The following is a 14,386-nucleotide window of genomic DNA, read 5'->3' on the forward strand; positions in this document are numbered from 1 at the left end:
GGCAGAGCTTGGGGAGGGAGCCCCTGGTAGCTGGGTCCTCTGCTGTCCTCTCCTCAGCTGTGGGGTGTGGTTAGAGCTCTGACACTGGACCTCACTGGTCTGGTCTGCTTAGGCCAGACACCTGTCTTTTGGCATTGTAGAGCATAATTAGATTGGGGGCATACCCCTTCATCTCGCTAAAGATTGTTTCTCAGTCCCCAGATAGGTGAATTTTATTTTTTCTTCTATGAACATCAGTTATTTCCAAAGTGCTAGTCACAGTTAACATTCACACAAGCAAACCCCACAAGTCAGGCGATAAGATTTGACTACTTCAAAATGGGTATGCATTTTGGGACAGCCCAGTTTAAGTTTAAAGTCTTGGGTAAGGTTACTTGGAGGGATTAAAAAGCAACACTGATGTGACTCGCCATCACCAGCATATGCAGATGGTCACGCTGGCTGCGTTCCTGAGTCCCAGCTGCTGCTCAGATGCCAGTCTCTAGGTAGGCAGTGTGAAAACTCAGCTATGTATCAGCCTGGACAGCCTTGTCAGGGCTGGGGTACACTGGTTCCCCTTAGTATGCACGTTAGCCATGAAAAGTTTTGGTAGGAGTGGCACACTCATTGGGCAGGGCCCTGTTTCCCAGAGTATGACAATGTTCTGCCAGTCACATGCAGCTGGCCTGAATGGTTCAGACTCTGCCACCATCCCTAGCAGCCCTTGGGAAGGTAGCGCTTCCTTGAGGTGGCCTGGCGCCTTGTGGGCTGTGCCACAGCCCTGCCATCCATATCCCTCCCAAGGCCCAGCCTGTTCCTGCTCCTCCTGGCGTCAGATTCTGTGAGTAGAGGGCCAGGCTCACAAGCTTCCCTGTGGAAATTGGCTTGTGTCTCCGTGTGTCCCCTAGTGTTCGGCAAGCCTCAATAGCCCACTTGACAATTGATCAGCCCCCAAAACTGTTGGTTTGAATAGGCTGTGTTCAGTAAATAAACAGCTGTTATGGAGAGAGAAGTACCATCTTAAGTAGTTAAAGTATTCTTGTGTTAGTTGGAGGATGAACTTGGTAGGTGGCCATTTACATTTGCCAAGCAGGAAGGTTTGACTGCAGACTGTCTGCCCTCCTGTGCCCACCACTTCCTTTCCCTGGATCAGGGCTCCCAGCAGAAGGACAGGGAGGGTGAGGGTTGGAAGCTAAGATGTGAGGATGTGCTACCCTTAGAGCACCACCTGAGAAGGAAGAGGCCCTCAGGAGGGAGGCCACAACACCTGGTGATCTGTGTGGGTGCCAGCTGGCCCAGCTCAGCCTGGAGGGTGGAGGTGGATGGCCATCTCCCATCGGTGCTCAGCCTGCCCATGGTAAATTCCTCAGCAGACTCGGGAGATGACAGCATACCTACTCAGAGCTGCGTGATGGTGTCCAGAGACAGCTAACTGCTGGAAGTGATTTGTGGTCATCTTTAAAATCACAGAAATATTAGGGAACGCTTAGTACCAGTTTTAACTGTAAGGGAAAACGAGTATGAATCTCATTTGTATATATACTATAGAAATGCTAAAACTTACCTGTAAGTTGTATTTATACAGTTTGATTAGTTTCAAATGTTTGTATGCTGTTGAAACATCCTGTCTTTGTGTATCATTTTTCCCTAAGTCACTGTTGTATGACTTGGACTTTAATTCCCCTTTGGTAGTCTTGATTTATTTTGGGGGTCATGACTGGAACACTAGCACTCCTGATCTAAGCTACCACAACCTAGAATGTTTGGAATTGTCCTTTGTAAGATAATTACCACTTTTTGAAACTAATGCTGTGCCCTGAAGCTCCCAGCGTGCCTCCTCCACGTAATGTGCTCTTTGCTGAAGCCTGGGGCTTCCCATGAGCACAAGATCCTGTGTTTTGTGAAGTTAATGTTCACTGAATTTCCCTCTAAACTCAAAGCATCTGTTTTAACCATTTCAGTCAGCATCGTTTTTCCCATTAATTGTAATTCTGACACCAGAGACTAATGAATGACCTAATGGCTTGTGCTTTCTTGATCATTATGATTCTGTTGATGATAATTGAGTTGCATTGGTCTCTACTCAAACATTTGATGTTAGTATATTTAGCTTAATGTATGTGTTGCAGTAAATACGTTAAGATATAAAGGGCTGCTTCCTTCTTGGTATGTACCAAGAGGTGCATAAAAGCACAGCTAAGGTTTTGTTTCAAAATATCCCAGTGCTTAGACTGTCAGTCCCTGCAGGGTGACATGTTGGATGTCTGCAGGATGGCCTCCCTCGCCTCTGTCATGCCATTGTTCGAGTATGAGATACTGGTTTTTTAAGGCCATTTGACATACTTTCCGACTGCTGGGATGAACTTACTCATGGCTTAGGCCTTGGTTCTGCAGCCTGTGATGAGGGGTGAATGGCTCCCTTCCAGGTGGCTCTGATCAGGACTGGACTGGTATCGGCCTGATCAACTTGATTCACCTGGCCTGGAACTGCTGCACTTGTGCAATAATCCTCAGACACTTGGTTTTATTTTGCTGCAGAATGTCTTGAACATTACTCTCAAATGTTTACCCCTACCAAGTTTACCTCTGAAGGAGGAAAGTTGGATGTATCTTTTAATCTTTACATAAATATTTTGTCTTTCAGGTCTTGAGTCGCCACGCCCCAATATAATTCTTGGGTTAGTAATCTGTCAAAAAATGAAGCGTTCTGCGAATGCTGGAGAGCTGGACAAAGCAGATGAGAAGCGGGCCCGCCTTCCGCAAGAAGAAACAGATGTCTCAGGCTACCCAAAAGTGACCACCGCCCCACAGCCTGAAAGGAAGCCCCCCAAGTACCAACTCTACTCCACAGACACCACAGTCAGCACTACACCCCCCGGGTCACCCCCACCTCCACCCCCTCTTCCAGAGCCACCAGTGCTGAAAGTGCCGTCAGCCCTCAAGCCAGGAGCCCCCAGTATGGCCACCGCTGTGCCGGTGTCCACAGCAGTCACCGCGGCTGCCCCTGCCAGCACACCAGCCGTGCCCAAGACAGCCACGCCACTGGAGCATATCCTGCAGACGCTCTTTGGGAAGAAGAAGACATTTGAGCCCCTGGCCAAGGAGCCAGTAGGCTCCACCCCCACCTTCCAGCAGGACACCAAGGGCAAGGTCGACGACGCGGTGGCTGCAGCTCCTCTGTTAGACCCAATCGTGCAGCAGTTTGGGCAGCTCTCTAAGGATAAGGCTCTGGAGGAAGAGGAGGACGACAGGCCATACGACCCCGAGGAGGAGTACGACCCTGAGCGGGCCTTTGGCACCCAGCCCATGGAGCAAGGGCGGCGCCTGGACATGGAGACGGCTCCCGAGGCTGCTGAGAGGGAGGAGGTGGCCTACGACCCTGAGGATGAGACCATCCTGGAGGAAGCCAAGGTGACCGTTGACGACCTTCCCAACAGGATGTGCACGGATGCCAGGGCAAGCGCCACAGAACGTCCGTCTGAGTACACCACCACACCCTCGCTGATGGAGCAGCAGAAGATGCTAGAGGAGCTGAATAAGCAGATCGAGGAGCAGAAGCGGCAGCTGGAGGAGCAGGAGGAGGCGCTGAGGCAGCAGAGGGCCGCGGTCGGGGTCTCCATGGCCCATTTCTCCGTGTCAGACGCGTTGATGTCACCGCCACCAAAGTCAGCCCTGTCCAAGGCCGAACCGTTTCAGCAGGAACAGCAGACAGTAGACAGGCCAACTCTGCTTCCTGCCACAGGCCCAGGGACCCAGACCACCAGCCAGAGGGACCCGCGGCAGGCCAGGCGCTTGGCAGTTGAGAGCAATGAGAACGAGCCTTCCTCGCGGACTCTGGCTAGCGCCCAGGGTGCTCTGCCTGCGAGAGACGCTTCTGGAGGGGCTGCCATGTCTCAAGCGCCTGTGCTGGCCCAGGAAGAAAAGGAGTCAGTGTCGCCCCCGTGGGTGCCAGGGGAGAAGCCCCTGCCCACATCTGAGCAGGACAGCCGGAAGGCGGAGTCCGGGGACGGCGCCCACCCCACAGCAGGAGACATAGCCAGACCTGCCCGGAGGGTGCTGCTGCCCACACCGCCCAGCACGGCCCTGCAGCCTGGCTTCCCGCTGCAGCTCGATGGGAGGGACCCTTTCTCAGGTCCGGTGTTCACACCTCAGGAGAAGTCTCTGGGCCCTGCCCAGTATGAGGCCCCAAGAAATCACCATTCTACTGGAAGCAGTGACAACCCCGCTGGAGAGATGGAGGGGGACCGGGAGCTGCAGTCCAGGCCTGGCGAGGGCGCTGCCCCTCTTCCCCTGCCTGTGCAGAGAGGAGGCACCCCGCAGCCCCAGTGTCAGGGCCAGCGTGAGCCTGTACCTCGAGCTTTTGGGATGTCGGGGCTCCATGGACCCAGTTTCCCAGGACCAAGGGGTCCAGTCCCCCCGTTTTCAGAGGAGAATATGGTTGCAAATGAAGGGACGCGAGGGCCACCACCAGCCAGATTCGGGGCTCAAAAGGGGCCCATCCCTTCCTTGTTCTCAGGGCAACATGGGCCACCTCCATATGGGGACGGCAGGGGTCCCTCGCCCTCCTACCTGGGTGGACCACGAGGCGTGGCGCCATCGCAGCTTGAAGAACGCAAAGACCCCCATGGGGAGAAAAGGGAGTTCCAGGACGGCCCCTACAACGAGATGACTGGACCCCCTTCCCAGTTTGAAGGACCAGAACAAGCCCAGTTTCTGGGAAACAGAGGCACAGCACCGTTCCAGTTTGGAGGCCAAAGACGGCCTCTGCTGTCTCAACTTAAAGGGCCCCGAGGAGGCCCGCCTCCCACTCAGTTTGGAGGGCAGAGAGGGCCACCTCCTGGCCACTTTGTTGGCCCTAGAGGGCCTCATCCCAGTCAGTTTGAAGGACCCAGGGGCCAAACTCCAAATTTCATGCCAGGTCCCAGGGGAATGCCACCTCAGTCCTTTGAAGAGCAGAGGGTAAATTCACCACCACGATTTGCAAATCAAAGGGCACCAGCACCCCTGCAATTCGGTGGACCCAGGGGGTCTGGGCCCTTTCCTGAAAAGAATGAGCAGGCCCCCTCCCGCTTCCACTTCCAGGGCCCGGCCCCACCAGGGTTGAAGCCTGGGCCCAGGCCACTGCTGGAGCTCCCCAGTCACCCCCCACAGCCCCGGAAGGACCGGTGGGACGACGCCGGCCCACCCACTGCCCTGTCCTCGGGTGCATCTGGGCAGGGCCCCGAGCCTGATGGGCAGTGGGCCTCGTCTGACTTCCGAGAAGGCAAAGGCCATGAATACCGGAGCCAGGCCTTTGAAGGAAGGCCTAGAGAGCGCTTTGAGGCCGGGCCCAAGGAGAAGCCACCTGAGGAGGCTGATGGCCAGCCTGCGGAAAGCCGGCAGGGCCGGGCCTTCGAGGACCGGAGGCGTGAGCGCAGTAGGAACTGGAGCAGGGAGAGGGACTGGGAAAGGAGCCGGGAGTGGGACAGGCACAGGGACAAGGACTCCAGCCGCGAGTGGGACAAAGGCAGAGAGAGGGGTGCCAACCGGGACAAGGAGCGTGAGGCCGACCGCAGCCGGGAGTGGGACCGTGGCCGTGAACGGAGCAGGAACCGTGAGCGCGAGAGGAGGCGCGACCGGGACAGGTCCCGCAGCCGAGAGCGGGACCGAGACAAGGCCCGGGAGCGGGAGCGGGAGCCACGGGAGCGCGGCCGCAAGGACCGCAGCAAGAGCAAGGAGAGTGTGCGGGAAGCCAGGCCCGAGGCCACCGCACAGACCTAGGGCTAGGGTGATGCTGGAGGCCAGGGCTGTCTGGAGCCTCCGCTTGGCAGAGCCTTTCAAAGCCACAGGCAGGAGGGGGGCTGGACAAATCGCTTTTGAAATAGCTAAAGACTTAGTTCAGGGTAGAATATTCTGGACACAAAAATTACTGTAATTTTGTGTAAATGGTTTCTTACAAGCTTTCACATCTTTACAATCCTGAGACATTTTTTAAGAAAAGACTAAGAACTCTTAATATTTCCATTTAAAATTAAAGAAATGGGAAAGTATCTAGAAAAGCATATTGCTTTTTCAAATTACAAAATGCTCTTTCCAATAACGTCGCTGTTGCACGTTGAAGGGACTTTCCTTGGAGCCTAGAGCCATCACCGTGCTGACTCACGGCTGCATTCGTTTCCAGAGCTGTCTTCTCAGGTCTGGCGGCTCCCGGGACAGGTGAGCCGTGTCTGCCCCTGCTGTGGGGAACAGTATTCGCAGCTCGCATCCAGAGTGTTGAGAAACACAGACTTACACATGCGTCTTTCTTTTGTCATAACGAAATTTGAATTACAGATTTCAAACAAAACAAATTTTCTTAGTTTGCTCAGTTTTTATATATCACCTTATAAATTTTTTTCAAAAACATGATTAAAAGCAACATCTGTCCTCGTAGAAGTTGTTGCATTTTACATAGCAATTTATTGAAAAGTGTTTAAATGTTACCAGCCGGAAGAAAGTGACAAAATAAACCAATTAAGTATGCTTTAGAGGGGGCAAGGGGTGGGTTTATTGGCTTCAAATAATCAGGAACGTTTTGCGTGTCCAGTGTTACATCTCAGCCCTCTGTGGCTACAGGCTGTTGGATCTGTCAGGTGATACATTTTAAAGTTTGTCATTGAAAATTGGACAATATGTGTATAAAGTCAGATGGAAAATAGCGTTGATTAGTTCAGGAACTTCCGACAAGGCAGAGAGCTTTCACTGTGAAACACAGTCACTTCTTGTCTTGTGTGTTTCAAGTACTTCTGAAGTGTGAGGAAAAATCTGGCTAATTTATTTCACTTTGATAATTTTTTATATTTTCATAAACTTTTACAGACATAAAATTAGAGAATTTCATTTATTCTTTGGAGTCTATATCCCGTTGTACAGCACTACAGATTTTTCACTTTATAGCACAACTTTGTAAGTTAAGCCATTGAGGTCGATGGGGAGTGTAGATGTAGAGGGTGAAGTTACATCCCAGTAGGTGTCACACCCCGCAGTGTATGATGTGAAGGTTTCTTACATATACAGCAGATTTTTCTAATTTAAATACACAAATGTAAAAATCAAGTGTGTTTCTTCCGGTTTACTTGGTAGATTTCTGTAAATTGTATTTTATATGGAGAGTATTATATCACTGTACATGGACACGTGGGCACCGTAGGTTTTGTTACTTGAAGTAGAATAAACACCCACAGGCGTGCATCTTCTGCGTCCCACCTCCTTCCCAGCGCCAAGGAGCGAGGTCCACACAGTACCTCGACTGCCCCGTGTCTTGCGCCTGCTTGCTCAGGTGTGAGCAGGGTGCCCTTTGGACCTGTCCTAAATTTGGGAGTAGCCTGGGGCACCACTGCCTAGGCCCAGTCCCCATGTCTCGCCACCTGCCAAGGCCCAGTCACCATGCATCCTGGAATGAACAGGCCACAGTACCCTGGGGGTGGAGTACCCATGGCGCTGATGGCCAGTCCTCGGGCTGTCGGCAGGAGCCTGCAGCTGCCACCACACCCCACATGTGGTGTGGGGGACGCAGGACTAGGGCAGAAGTGAACAGGTTCAGGGAAGTGAACAGGCAATACCCTGGTGGGCTGCACCCCAAAGCCAGGAACCTGCTGCTCTCACACCATAGGCACTAGGCCTGGTCCTCCTGCCTCCCCGGCTTGTCATGACACTTATCTGGTGACCAGCACTTGGCTTCTGAGTGTTGGTGTCTGCAACCTGCCGTGAGCAGGTGGGGACCCCAGGAACCTCACCAGCCCCCACCTCCTGCCCCCTGACCCACTTGGCATGCTGAGGCCTGAACATCCATGTGCAGAAGAGGACCTTCCTAGGGGACTGTCATGGCCAGCGACGCTGCCTCCATGATGGGCCCTCCACCACGTGCAAGTCATGTTGTATAAGCCATCCGCCTCTCGGAGGTGGGGGGCCATAGGTCTGCGGGCAGTGAGCTCTCATGCTGGACAGGCCAGCTCCAGAGTGCCCTACCCTTCCTGGCCTGCTGGCTGTCAGCAGCATCCCCAAATAGGACTGTAAAACCCTGTGTTAGGGCCCAGGGTCCTCTGTGTTATCTGTGTCCATTCTCACTCCACGGCCCACAGAAGTAGCCACAGCCCTCTGCCCTTCCACCCCTGCCTCTGCCAGGTTCAGTCTCCTGGTTCCTGACCCAGGCCCTTCAACTGTCCCACTTGCAGGCAGACATGTTCGGGATGAGGTGACGCAGCTGCAGCCAGCTCTCAGGCTTGGGCAGCCAGGTCCCTGAGAGGCGTGCCCACCACACAGGGCAGGGGACTCTTGGGCCCAGAGCCATGGTGCCCACAGGTGGGGTCGCTCAGACATAGCACCTGCTGCAGGGTGTCAGCAGCGGCAGCTGTTGGGGTAAATGGGAAGAGGTGCCTCCCCAGAGAACTTGAGGGCATTAGGATTGTGCCCAAGGGATGATACCTCCCTGTCCTCTCGGCGGTGTTATTATGTCCTATGACACAATGATGGCTGTCCCTTAGGAGGGTCCCAAGCAGAAGGGAGGGAGGGAAAAGGCAACGGAGCACTCCAGACAGCAACCTTGGGCTTCGGCAGGACAGGACCCCAGGCAGTAACCTCAGGCCTTGGCAGGGCCAGCAGGCTAGGGCCCCAGACCCAGCCTTCAGCAGCTCCTGTGCCCGCCTCCCACCAGACAGATGTTTGAGGGTGTGGGAGGGGGGAGGAGAGGAGGAGAGAGGAAGGGAGGGGCCAGGAACCCCAGTCCCCCAACCTACCCCCACTCCCGAGTTCATGCCCAGCAGTAGTGCTGTCAGCACCAGGGTGTGGTTTCCTTTATCTGTTTCCCTCTCTGCATCTGAGTTTTTTACGGAATTGGGATTCTAGACCTTTTAGTGGGATTTTTCCAACTTATACCCTAGGTGACTCCTAGAGGCATCAAGCATTCATCAAACGCATTTACATTTTTTGCCAGTTCAAAAGGCCTGCATCTTCTGCTTTAAAAGGACATTTGCTCCCCACAGATTAGTGAGGCCCTGAGTGGTCACAACAGCCAGTTGGGCGGTGTCCCCATGTGAATCAGGGTCTGTGAGTACCAAAGACGAATTAGAGCTATAACAGACAGTATGACAGAGTGTCAGTGCAGCATGCCAGAGTTGGACACCAAGAGCCCATGGGCACCCAGTGACTGCGACACTCAGATATGGCGGGCAGGAGGCCACCTCTCATTAAGGCCCAGGGACAGACCAAGTCACATGACAGCCCTGTAGTCTGTATGACTAGTGAGACACAGTTGCCCATCTGTGGGCATGTGGGGGTGTCATGGCCCATGGTTCCCACAGGTTGGCACTAAAGCACATGGCGCGCCTGCAGCATTGCTGTACTCCGACAGGTGAGCTGGGAGCAATGGAGGAAAATACAGAGGGTCTCAGGGGAGCCACAGCTCCTGAAAGGCTGGAGCGCTCTACCCCAAACATGACTCAAGGCCGCACAGCGAAAACTCGTGGGCCACACACTTAAAGGAGAGTTTACTCCATGTGAGTTGGACCAGCAGAGCAGGCCCCGGGGAGGAGGCTGGACGAGGTCCGAGCCATCAAAGGGGAGACCCACCCCATACACACACACACACACACACACACACACACACACACACACACCCCACACATCACACTCGCACACTATACACATGTACCACACATGCATACACACACTCACATGCACCACACATGCACACATACAAACTGCACATGTACACATGCACATGCCATGTGCACACACATGCACATGAACACACCATACATGCACACACAAGGGCCGCATATGTGAACATACATGAACACACTCACACATGTGTGCTCACATGCATGTGGCACATGTGGTTGCATGTGTGCATATATACACAACACGTGCATGTCTCACACATGTACAAATGCATGTGTACACAGCACAATGCACATATACACACCACACACATGCACACACACCATACATGCACGTATCACACACACCTCACACGTATGCACACATGCATGCCTCACACAGTGCACACATGTACACACCACACATACACACACACCACGCAGCACATGTATGTTGTGTGCATCAGCTCCAGAAGGTGTCCCAGGTCAGCCCTTCCTCCTAGGACACGGAGGCCTTCAATCTGCAGCCACAGCCTCCTTATTTCAGAAAAACTCCCACGCATGCACATGTGGGACTCCATAAGGACTCAGTGCACACATCCCTGGGTTGATAGACAAGAAGGAGGGAGGGGAGGAATCATGGTCCCTGGCCTGGCCCTTCCACCCGTCTGTCCTCCACTCTCCTGGCCCAGCTCCCCAGGCCTCCACCCTACCTGGCCTCCACCCTACCCAGCCTCCACCCTACCCGGCCTCCACCCTCCCCTAGCCTCCAGGCTCCCTCAGCCTTCAGCTTCCCCCAGCCTCCACCCTAACCACAGCCTCCACTCTCCCCCAGTCTCCACCCTGCCCCAGTTTCCACTCTCCAGCCTCCACCCTAACCCCAGCCTCCACCCTGCCCTGGCCTCCAGCCTCCTGCAGCTTCCACCCTACCCCAGCCTCCCTGCAGACTTGCCTGTGCCAAGTATACCTCTGCTGCTTTGTGCTGGGATGTTGCAAGTTCTCACTGCCCCCTAGGCCTCCCTCACCTTTCTGCCTATCCTGGGATTAAATTTCCACACCCTTAGTTATCAATCACAAATGTCTATAATCCAATTTTCTTAAGCAGTTAATTAAAAATCACATCCACAATAAAGGTTTATCAGATTTGTCTGGGCCCATTCAATACCTTAAAGAGTGAACAAAGTGATTGCAAGACACACATCGGTTGGTCCCATACCGCTTGCGCCTCTCTTATTCTTTCTCTAATTGTGTCAGGCAGGTGCAGCTGAGAACACTGCCAGAAGGTCAGATGAATGAGTTAGACAGGGAGGGAGACAGAGTCAGAGGGAGATGAAGAGGGAGAGGGAAAGAGCCAGAGAGAGAGCCAGAGACAGAGAGAGGGAGGAGGGAGACAGAGACGGGGGAGACAGAGAGGGAGAGAAACAGAGAGGGAGATGGAGAAGGAGAGAGACAGAGACAGAGGGAAAGAGACAGAGAGAGGGAGGGGGAGAGAGATAGAGAAAGGGAGAGGGAGGGAGATGGAGACAGAGAGACAGAGGAAGAGGGAGAGAGACAGAGGCAGAGACAGAGAGAGGGAGAGGGAGAGTTGGAGAGAGGACGAGGGACACAGAGAGGGCAGGGATGGACTTGCCTTGGCGCTCCTGGGGGTGAGTGGAACTGTGACTGCAGGAGTTTGGAGTCTGCAGAGCAGGTAGGGGTGGTGCTGGGGAGGGGAGCACAGAGGAACCAGAAACCATGAGGGCGAACTGGTCAGTTCCCTACCACTAGCCTCAGTGGCTATCGCAGAGCCCAGCTGCAGGAGTCTCTGGGTCATGAAGATAAATCCTCCCCACCCCTTGGGGCTGCAGGCCAGAATGAGGCCCATACCTAGCTCACAGCAGGAGGCTGGCAGGTGAAGGTCTGCACCTGAGCCTCCAGCCTCAACCCGGCCTCAACCCGGCCTCAACCCAGCACACACAGCGATGGCTGCTGCCTCTCTCCCACCCCCAGAGCTCCTGCAGGAGGGCTCTGCTGACCCCCAGCCAGAACCGCGTACAGGAGGGGACACCATGGACACTACGCCACCATGCCAGCAGCCCCCAGAGCCCCGCAGCCCCCACCAGCTCAGCCCCAATTGCTCCTGCGTCCCCCCACCATGACACCACCTAGCCTGATGCAAATATCCCAAAACACACAGCCTGCTCCCAGGAGAGGAGGGAAGCTGCTTGTGACTTTGGGCTGCTTTGTCTTCCCTGGTACCCCGCCAGGCAGACATAGAGCACAAGGTCCGCTACTCTGAACACACCATATTCTAGACGGTGAAGGGATGAGAGAGGAGGAAAAAAAGATGTTTTGTAGACTGGGGGCATGCCTGTAATCCCAGCAACTTGGGAGGGCAAGGTGAGAAGATCACTGTGGCTAGGAGTTCAAGATCAGCCTGGGCAACACAGCAAGACCCCATCTCTACAAAATAAAAAAAATTAACTGTGCATGGTGGTAGCACCTGTAGTTCCAGCTACTTAGACCCCAGGCTCAAAGAGGTATATATTTGGTTAATAGGCACAGGAGCATATGTACATCAACGTTAGGAAGAAAAGTGTGTGTTTCTTTCCTGAGGTTGTCACAACCTTCATTTCTGCAGCTAGTCACAAGGTCGTCACTGGGATCTAAAAATGCCTCCTTTCGCCACCCGTCTGTGCTCCCTTGGTGCTCAGCTGGTCGCAGTTCCTTCCTAGGTGGGATGTGAGCCTGCCCCAACCCTTCTTCTGTGGGATGGGCTGCCCTCAGATGGGCACTCGCAGACACGCATATGTGCATGGCCTCTGTCCATTGGCTGAGTATGTATGTTCCACGTGTGTATTCCCGATCCAGGGTGCTGACTGCAGGGCCGGTTTGGAGGGCCTCTGTGGGCCTCACCTGGACCAGCTGGTCATTGACCTCCATAAACTTCGAGTCTGCTTGGAGGCCACAGTGGTGCGGGCGTGCCCCAGACTGCGTGTCTCTTCAGACCCATCATCTAGCAATTCCTGAATGGTCTAGCTGCTTCCCTGCGCCTGCATGGTCTCCTAACACATGGAGGAAAGTCCTTTGGGGAGGCTGGTGGGAAGATTGCCAGGGCACACATGACACTTGGCAGGGCTCCTTCCCCAGGAGGCCCGATCTCTCCTCCACTTAGGGGCTCCGAGTCTGTCCAGTGGCTCAAGGCTGGAACTTGGCCGAGGGATCCCAATCAGTCCTGCTCCCTGACCCTCTGCTGACGTGGAGGCTGTCCTGGATAGGAGATCCCTTTAAAAAGTTCTAGGGATACCACGATCACAGACCCCCAGCTGTGCTGGAGACCTCCGTGGCCAGACAACCCCACTTCCACCTTTGCCTCTGTACAAGGGTAGCCACACCCACGTCGTGCTTGGGAATTACGAACAGCTGCGTGTTTGCTGCCATGCGGACTCCATCAACCCCTGGACTCTGGGACACCGTGGACAGCAGCGGTTCCCCCTATAGTTCTTGGCCCATAGCAAGAACGATCCCAGAGTCCCAAGGCTCCTCTGAGGGGTGGACTTCTCAACCTCCAGAACCTCTAGCTGATCCCCAACCTGGGGATGCATCCTCTCCAGTGTGCCCGGGAAGTTCTGCATTGAACTCACTCAGGACAGAGCCTCTTTCCAGTTGACAACCACAAAAACCCTCAAGGCCATTCGTGCCCACTCACGCCATCACATTGAATCCAGAGTTTTGAATCTGAGCCCCTTTACGTTACTTCCACTCAGACCCACACCCTCCACCCTGATGCACATTCCTGGCCTTGGCAGGGTCCACTGATAGTGTCTGCAGGTCACGCTTCTCACCTCCCTCTAGGGTCTGCTGGAACTTGGGCCTGGTTATAGCTCGAGGAGCAAAAAAAAGGTGGTGGTGGGCCCTGGGGAGGGTGACTGTGCCTTGTAAGCAGACCCTGAGGAGTGTCCACTTTGGGTCCTACAGGCAAAGTAGTCTCTGCTCCTCAGCAGGGGAAAAGTTGCATGCGCCTCCAAAAAAGTCTCAAGAGAATTCAGGGGCTGCCGTCCTTAGCATCACTGGCATCTGCCCATATGTTCCATTCAATTCCAGGTTCCATTCCTTCCCAGCTTCCCTTTTCACTTCCCAGTCTTACTCTGTCGACCAGGCTGTAATGCAGTGGCACAGTCACAGCTCACCACAGCCTCCAACTCCTGGACTCAAGTGAGCCTCCCACGTCAGCCTCCCAGAGTGCTGGGATTACAGACGCGAACCACTGAGCCCAGCCCCAACTTCCCTTCGCTTTAACAAGAGACACTACAAGGTTGGAAAATCAATTTGTGCTGTAATTAAGTTATCTACAAAACTAGGCTTTGGGTTTCAGAGATCTCACCCCATGGCTGCAGGAGATGAGGATTTCTTTCCAAGCAGTCATAGACACTCTCAGGTTCTTCATTCAGACCTCCAGCCGGAATCCTATGGCACTGAACTTGCCATTTTCGTTTCCAGGTTATGCAGGGCACATGGAAAAACCACCCACTCCACGACACACTAGATTTTTACTGAAATGTGCAGTGACAGCAAATGCTTGGTCCCCAAAGCCTCGCCTTATAGTTACCTATGAATGATCACTTGTGTGGATTTTCTATGCCTCTTTACCATGGGAAGCAGGGTCATTAAAACCTTTTTAGCTGGGCTCGGTGGCTCAGCCTGTAATCCCGCGCCTTTGGAAGACTGAGATGAGTGGATTGCCTGAGTCCACGGGTTCGAGACCCACCTGGGCAACTTGGCGAGACCTCATCGCTACAATAAATCAAAAATTA

At 54.0% G+C, this 14,386-nt stretch overlaps 1 protein-coding gene across 1 annotated transcript in view; it reads left to right on the forward strand.

Annotated features, from left to right (window-relative positions):
* The first annotated feature begins 7,431 nt into the window (after nucleotides 1–7,431).
* The window catches only part of TCFL5 (transcription factor like 5), a 30,873-nt gene continuing 23,918 nt past the window's right edge, over nucleotides 7,432–14,386 (forward strand). Inside the window, exons 1-4 of the mRNA XM_008069578.2 lie at nucleotides 7,432–7,498; nucleotides 8,122–8,191; nucleotides 8,299–8,355; nucleotides 9,297–9,346. Of these exons, the coding sequence (XP_008067769.2) occupies nucleotides 7,432–7,498; nucleotides 8,122–8,191; nucleotides 8,299–8,355; nucleotides 9,297–9,346 (244 nt within the window). The remainder of the gene's footprint in view (nucleotides 7,499–8,121; nucleotides 8,192–8,298; nucleotides 8,356–9,296; nucleotides 9,347–14,386) is intronic.

The sequence above is a fragment of the Carlito syrichta genome, unplaced genomic scaffold, assembly GCF_000164805.1.
Source record: "Carlito syrichta isolate Samal-C Ts95f unplaced genomic scaffold, Tarsius_syrichta-2.0.1 Scaffold111480, whole genome shotgun sequence".
Lineage (NCBI taxonomy): Eukaryota > Metazoa > Chordata > Mammalia > Primates > Tarsiidae > Carlito > Carlito syrichta.